General features: G+C 53.5%; 1 protein-coding gene across 1 annotated transcript; it reads left to right on the forward strand.

The window, feature by feature from the left end:
• Nucleotides 1-819: 819 nt before the first annotated feature.
• ColSpa_08219 (putative helicase mug81) lies at nt 820-6,766 on the forward strand (the record flags this gene model as incomplete). The annotated part of the gene is made up of 3 exons (XM_049274431.1): nt 820-830; nt 1,115-1,607; nt 1,646-6,766. The coding sequence occupies 3 exons, from the start codon at nt 820-822 to the stop codon at nt 6,764-6,766; spliced, it is 5,625 nt and encodes a 1,874-aa protein (XP_049130388.1).
• Nucleotides 6,767-7,323: the final 557 nt, after the last annotated feature.

Raw genomic sequence — 7,323 nt, forward strand, 5'->3', positions numbered from 1 at the left:
CGTCGGTTTTTTTTTTTTGTGTGTTTTTTTCCCACCATCGACGCGGCGGATTACCAGCTTCATACCACTTCTGTGCAGCAACCCAGGAAATTCACAACTTCCATCGCTCCTTCGATCAGATTCTTGCGGAGACGCGTTTCGCCGACCACATTCCACGCCTCCATCCTACTCTTTTCGATTTCGCGCCCCATCGCAGAACTTGCAGCAAGCTGCGACACGACGCGGCGGCATCATCTGGATCCTGTTGATCCCGATGTATGCATGGTAGTCGCATCTTTTCATTAATACTCGGCTTGATCCGCAGTGGACAGGATCGCGATTTGCATCCGGCCCCATCGCCGTTACCCGCTTGCCAAACTTCGGTACGTACCTCACATCCATTGCGAATGCATTTCATCGTCCGCCCCGATACGTTCATATTTATGCTCTACCTTCATACCCTCGCACCGTCCTCCCAACCCGTCGCCCAGCCGTCATTGGCTGTCTCGGACCGGCACATCCTCCCGTGCGCTCTACCCGCACTCTACTCACTATGGAGATCATCCCAACGTGGACGCCGCTTCCCCGACTGTCATGATTCAGCCTTCACTCCAGAGTGCATCATCTCTGTTTGGGCATGGCGGGATGGCATACACCACGTGTTTAAACTTCGACGACCCTCTTTCCTACATTACGTCTCATCCATGCGCTCATGCATCCAGCTGTCGTGTTCCTTCATCTTCCCTCGAAACCACAGCGGCTTACCCAGAACTTGGCTAATACCTATCGCAGAGGCTCAATCTGATGATGAAACTCACATCAAATTCATCATAATACAAAATGGCGTCGAGGTACGTTTCTCCTATGATCCTTGCGCGATCATTCAGACCCGATCAACCCAGAACTAGCACTAACCTTGCTGTAACAGACTTGACAGATTGGTCACGTGAGTCAAAACACATGGCCTCCTGCTTACATCCTGGCAATGCAAATACCCCTGCTTGGCTCATCTCATTCATGTTCAGACTCGGGCAAAGCTCTGACGATGTTCATTGTATGAGCGCTGAGCTATGCCGCTGCACCAGGCGTTGTGTATGTTTGATTGCAGAGCCGCCTGCTAACCGCTTCCGCGCAGGATTCTCGAAACGGGTAGCACCCGTCTGATTCGTGACACCGCAGTCAACCAACTTGCCGACTGGCAAAAGCAGCATCCTGATGAGCTTTTCAACCTTCTTTCCAGAGTCGTCCCTTATCTTCGACACAAGGATTGGGAGACGCGTTCAACAGCGGCCAAAGCGATAGGCAAGATCATCGAGAATGCGCCCTTGTACGACCCGAATGAGGATGAGGACGCTGCGCCAGTCAAGAAGGACGAGCCCGAGGAGAACGGTCACGTTAAGAAGGAAGAAGAAAAGGAGGCCCTGTCCTTCTCTTCCGACGAGCTTCTCAAGCTGGAGTCGTTGAATGTAGAGCACATTATCAAGTATGGCCGCCAGCTTCTGAGAGGTGGCAATATTGAGTATGCTTTGGCCTCATTAGACCCTCCTGCACGACTTGCCCACCAGAAGAAAACGCTCAATGGACGACTCGGTCTACTCGGCAGGGTGTTCGAGGACGCTGAGATGCCCGTAGTTGTCGAGAAGGATACCAGCCCACTTACCCCCAGGATTCAGCAAATGGCCATAACGGAAACAAGGAGAGCGCCACCCCTCACGGGCCCAACCAGCCGGCAGAGGAGTCGGGTCTGAGTTCGAGACAGCTCAACGTCCTCAAGAGGAAACGCAAGAGAGAGCTGCAAAAGGCGGCACAGGGGAAGGGCGGGTTTGGAGATCTGACCATGAGAAGGACAACGACAGCAGGTTCCGAGGGATTCGACGAAACGCCAATGGCAGACGCCGACTCGAAGCAGAAGAACGGAAAAGTGAACGACTACTTCAATCTGGATAGGCCGACAGATGTTGATGAAGACTCGAAGGTTGTCAGCGAGTTCAAGGGACAAGTGATACCGATCAAATCTGAGATTGAGGTAGACGAAACCATGGAGGGCGCCGAGTGGCCGTATGACCGGCTGTGCGATTTCCTAAAGGTTGACCTGTTCGACCCCTCCTGGGAGACTCGGCATGGAGCCGCGATGGGCATTCGAGAGGTCATCCGTGTTCACGGAGGTGGAGCTGGCAGAATACGCTCCAAGTCACGGGCGGAAAACGATCGGTTGAATCAAGCTTGGCTGGACGACCTGGCCTGTCGACTATGCTGCGTCCTGATGCTGGACAGATTTACCGATTATAGTTCGGACACGTCTGTCGCCCCAATTCGCGAAACCATCGGCCAGTCTCTTGGCTCAGTTCTGCGACACATTCCCGCAGAGTCAGTCCATGGCATCTACAAGATCCTTTATTCCATGGTTATGCAGGACGATCTGCACCTTGATATGCTCCAGTGGTCAGTTTGTCACGGCGGCATGGTCGGCCTGAGATACGTCGTGGCGGTACGGAAGGACCTGCTCCTTGAGGACAATGAGATGATCGATGGAGTTATCCGTCTAGTCATGAAAGGACTGGAAGAACACGACGACGACGTGAGGTCAGTGAGTGCCGCGACACTATTACCTATGGCAAAGGAGTTCGTCACCCTGCGACCCGGATCCATTGACGGTCTCATCAACATTATGTGGGGAAGTCTTGCCGATCTGGGAGATGACTTGAGCGCCAGTACTGGCAAGATCATGGATCTTCTCGCGACACTCTGCAGTTACCCCGAGGTGCTACAGGCCATGGAGACCTCCGCCGCCCAAGACGAAGAGCGCTCTTTCACCTTGTTGGTACCGCGTCTGTATCCCTTCCTTCGACACACCATCACCTCTGTTCGCCTAGCCGTGCTGAAGGCTCTCATGACCTTTGCCAATTTGGGCGCCGAAAACTCGCGAGGATGGCTCAATGGAAGGATTCTGCGCCTAATCTTCCAGAACATCCTTGTCGAACGGGATAGAGAAACACTGGCCATGTCTTTGGATGTCTGGACTGCCTTGGTTCGCTCACTTTCCAAGACGCCTGAGATCTTAGCCGATGAGTTCGCCGCTCACGTGGAGCCTTTGATGAAGCTTACACTTCACCCGATCGGCGTGTCACGGCATCCCTTACCCATGCCCGCCCACCTTTTCCAAAAGCCCTCAGGCGGCACGTATGCGCCTGTTGTAGCAACGCCCGCGCGAAAGGCATCTTCTCCCGAAGGACCCGAGAGAGCGACTAAGCGTCGTCGCAAATCTGCGAAGACGGATGACGTCCCTGTCACCTCTCATACACATGACGTTGACGGCCACATGATCCAAGGAGACGTGGACCTAGTTGGCATGGACACTCTGATTCGGTCGCGCGTTTCGGCAGCCAAGGCCATGGGCTTGGTTATGTCCTTCGTTCCCTCCTCGCACCTCGCTGAGTACGACCAGCTTCTCCTCGCTGGTCTATCCGACAAGGCGTCTTCCACACAGCTCACAGCTTGCATGGTTGTTGACGAGTATGCCAAGAACGGGCCCGTGACTGAGGGTGCACAAAGATTCGCGGCGCCCCTGCAAAAGATTATTGAGACGGAACGTCCTGGTCATTACAGCGACCTCGTCAGCTATATGCACAGGGTACGGTCGCAATGCCAACAACTCCTCAACATGTTCCGCGATCACGGCAAGGTATCGAGCGGACGGCTTCCGACACTTGCCGTTCTTGTTCAAGGCGACGAGCAAGCAGGCCCTGGCGCCTTCTCCATCGCTGTCGCGGATAAGGTCGTTGGCGAAGACTTTGACAAGCTCAAGAAGGTCATGTCGCCAGGACAGCGTTTGGTCGCCAGCCAGATGCTCAGTGAAGCCAGGGAAGTGGCTGTCTCGGCGATTTCTGATGCAAAGGCAGCCAAGGACTCCCGAGATGTACGCATCAGAGCCGGCGCGGCTTGCGCATTGGTTGCGATCAAGGCTTTGCCTAAGAAGCCCAGTCCGTTGATCAAAGGTATTATGGACAGCATCAAGACGGAAGAGAATCAGGAGCTCCAAAGTCGGGCCTCTGCTACCATTGCGAGACTCGTCCAAGTGTTCAACGAGATGGGCCGTCGTGGACCAGCCGACAAGGTTGTTTCGAACTTGATCAAGTTCTCTTGCGTCGAGGTTGCAGAGACCCCCGAGTTCCCCGTTCACGCCAGCAAGACAGACTGCGTGCTTTCAATGCAGAAAGAAGAGGACCGAGTCGACCACGCAGACGCCGCCAAGTGGGCAAAGGAAGTCAAGGCAGCTCGCATCACCCGCCGGGGAGCCAAGGAGGCTTTGGAGATACTGGCTCAGACCTATGGCGCAGATCTCCTCACTGCTGTACCTACGATCAGGGTCTTTATGGAAGATCCTCTTGTCAAAGCATTCTCTGGTCCCTTACCGGCAGAGGCAAGGGATCCCGAGAACAACTTCGGCCAAGAAATCGTCGACGCCTTGTCCCTCATCCGGACTCTCATGCCAACTCTCGACAAAGCCATCCACCCCTTCATCATGGAGAAGGTGCCGTTGGTTATCAAGGCCTTGCACTCGGAGCTGTCCGTCTTCCGCTACATGGCCGCGAAGTGCATGGCCACCATTTGTAGCGTCATCACAGTCGAGGGCATGACAGCGCTCGTCGAGAACGTCTTGCCATCCATCAGCAACCCCGTTGACCTCAACTTCCGCCAAGGTGCTATCGAGGCCATCTACCACTTGATTGCAGTCATGGGTGATGCCATTCTTCCTTATGTCATTTTCCTTATCGTTCCCGTGCTGGGCCGCATGAGCGACTCGGATAACGAGATCCGTCTAATTGCGACAACCTCATTTGCCACTCTCGTCAAGCTTGTGCCCCTCGAGGCCGGCATCCCCGACCCCCCTGGTCTGTCGGAAGAGTTGCTCAAGGGCAGAGATCGCGAAAGAACCTTTATCTCACAACTCCTGGACCCGAAGAAGGTGGAATCGTTCCAAATCCCTGTTGCAATCAAGGCAGAACTTCGCTCATACCAGCAAGAGGGTGTTAACTGGCTACACTTCCTCAACAAATACCACTTGCACGGCATCCTTTGCGATGACATGGGTCTTGGAAAGACGCTGCAAACCATTTGCATGGTTGCCAGCGACCATCATCAGCGTGCGGAAGAGTTCGCGAAGACGGGTGCGCCCGACGTTCGACGCCTCCCGTCTCTGGTTGTTTGTCCTCCCACGCTGTCCGGTCATTGGCAGCAGGAAATCAAGACTTACGCTCCCTTCCTCAGCGTTACGGCTTACGTTGGCCCGCCTGCTGAGAGGAAGTCTATGAAGGACAGCCTGGACAAAACCGATATCGTCGTCACCAGCTACGACGTGTGCCGAAACGACGCGGAAGTCCTCGCGAAGTACAACTGGAACTACGTCATTCTGGACGAGGGACACTTGATCAAGAATCCCAAGGCAAAGATTACGATAGCTGTCAAGAAGTTGGCAAGCAATCACCGGCTGATTCTGACCGGCACGCCCATCCAGAACAACGTCTTGGAGCTGTGGTCTCTCTTCGACTTCCTGATGCCTGGCTTTCTTGGTGCCGAAAAGGTTTTTCTGGACAGATTCGCCAAGCCCATCGCCGCAAGTCGCTTCAGCAAGGCGTCATCAAAGGAACAGGAAGCAGGTGCCTTGGCTATCGAAGCCCTCCACAAGCAGGTCCTTCCTTTCCTGCTGCGACGTCTCAAGGAGGAGGTGCTCGATGACCTGCCGCCCAAAATCTTGCAGAACTACTACTGCGATTTGAGCGACCTTCAGAAGAAGCTTTTCGACGATTTTACCAGGAAGCAAGGCAAGAAGCTGCAAGAGGAGGCTGGTCGCGAAGACAAGGATGCAAAGTCACACATCTTCCAGGCACTGCAGTACATGCGGAAGCTCTGCAATTCCCCCGCCATGGTAATGAAGCCTGGTCACGGCATGTACGATGAGACTCAACGCATCCTTAGCAAGCAGGGAACCAGTCTCGAGGATCCTGTCCACGCTCCCAAGTTGACCGCTCTGAGAGACCTGCTCGTCGACTGCGGCATTGGCGTGGAAGAAGCCGAGTCAAACGACCCGTTGTACCAGCCGATCAAGCCGCATCGAGCTCTCGTATTCTGTCAGATGAAGGAGATGCTGGACATGGTTCAGAACACGGTCCTGAAGAGCATGCTGCCTGGCGTCACATACCTTCGTCTGGATGGTGGGGTTGAAGCCAACAAGAGACAAGACATTGTCAACAAGTTCAACAGCGATCCGTCATACGATGTTTTGCTTCTTACCACCAGTGTCGGAGGTCTGGGTCTCAACCTTACTGGCGCCGACACTGTCATCTTCGTCGAACACGACTGGAACCCCCAGAAGGATATGCAGGCCATGGACCGCGCTCACCGAATTGGCCAGAAGAAGGTTGTCAACGTATACCGTCTGGTTACCAGAGGCACACTTGAGGAGAAGATTCTTAGCCTGCAGCGCTTCAAGATCGACGTTGCCTCGACGGTCGTCAACCAACAAAACGCTGGCCTAGCCACAATGGATACGGATCAGATTCTCGACCTCTTCAATTTGGGAGACACAGGACCCAGTCTCATATCGGAGAAACCACAAAACGCGATGGAGGGACGAGAAGAAGACATGGTGGACATTGAAACGGGTGACGTTGTTACGAGCAAACAACCTGGCAAGAAGGCTTGGCTCGACGATTTAGGCGATCTCTGGGACAACCGCCAATATGAGGAGAGTTTCGATCTCGATGGTTTCTTGAAGACCATGCAGTAATAAGCCAGTCCATCACTCCAACAATCTAGAAGGAGGCTCGGTGGAAAGCATGCGTATGGAGTTCGGATTGGCATCTGGTTTAGACGAGAGAGTCTTGGATGCTCTCTCGAGATATGGAGGCATGAAACCTACCGTTTATTCCCACGCAGCAGTGTACTCATAACGAACAGTGTGTGCGAACGTCTGTAACATATGATATTAGTACTTTATGACTTGGGGGGATTGAGGACCGTGGTGAAGCAAGCAGATGAGCGTTTAGAGTACGTTAACATTCACGAATACAACATTCACCAAAAATGTACCATGACGCGTGCTATGGTTGCCGGTGCCGGTGACCAAGGTTTTGTACAGATTCCGATTACGATTCTTTGTGTTGTGCACGACCTCACCTGCCTTTCATATCTATCATTGGAAAAGGTTTGATTAGATAATGATATGGCACGATGTGGGCAACAAGACTGGGTTCCAATCTTTATGAGTTGGTGCATGCTTGGCACATACCTATACCTTACATTAGATCAAGCGAATACACTTAGTAGAAGCACCACATCGAGACG

Source organism: Colletotrichum spaethianum (assembly GCF_022836535.1).
Source record: "Colletotrichum spaethianum MAFF 239500 DNA, contig21, whole genome shotgun sequence".
In the NCBI taxonomy this organism is placed as follows: domain Eukaryota; kingdom Fungi; phylum Ascomycota; class Sordariomycetes; order Glomerellales; family Glomerellaceae; genus Colletotrichum; species Colletotrichum spaethianum.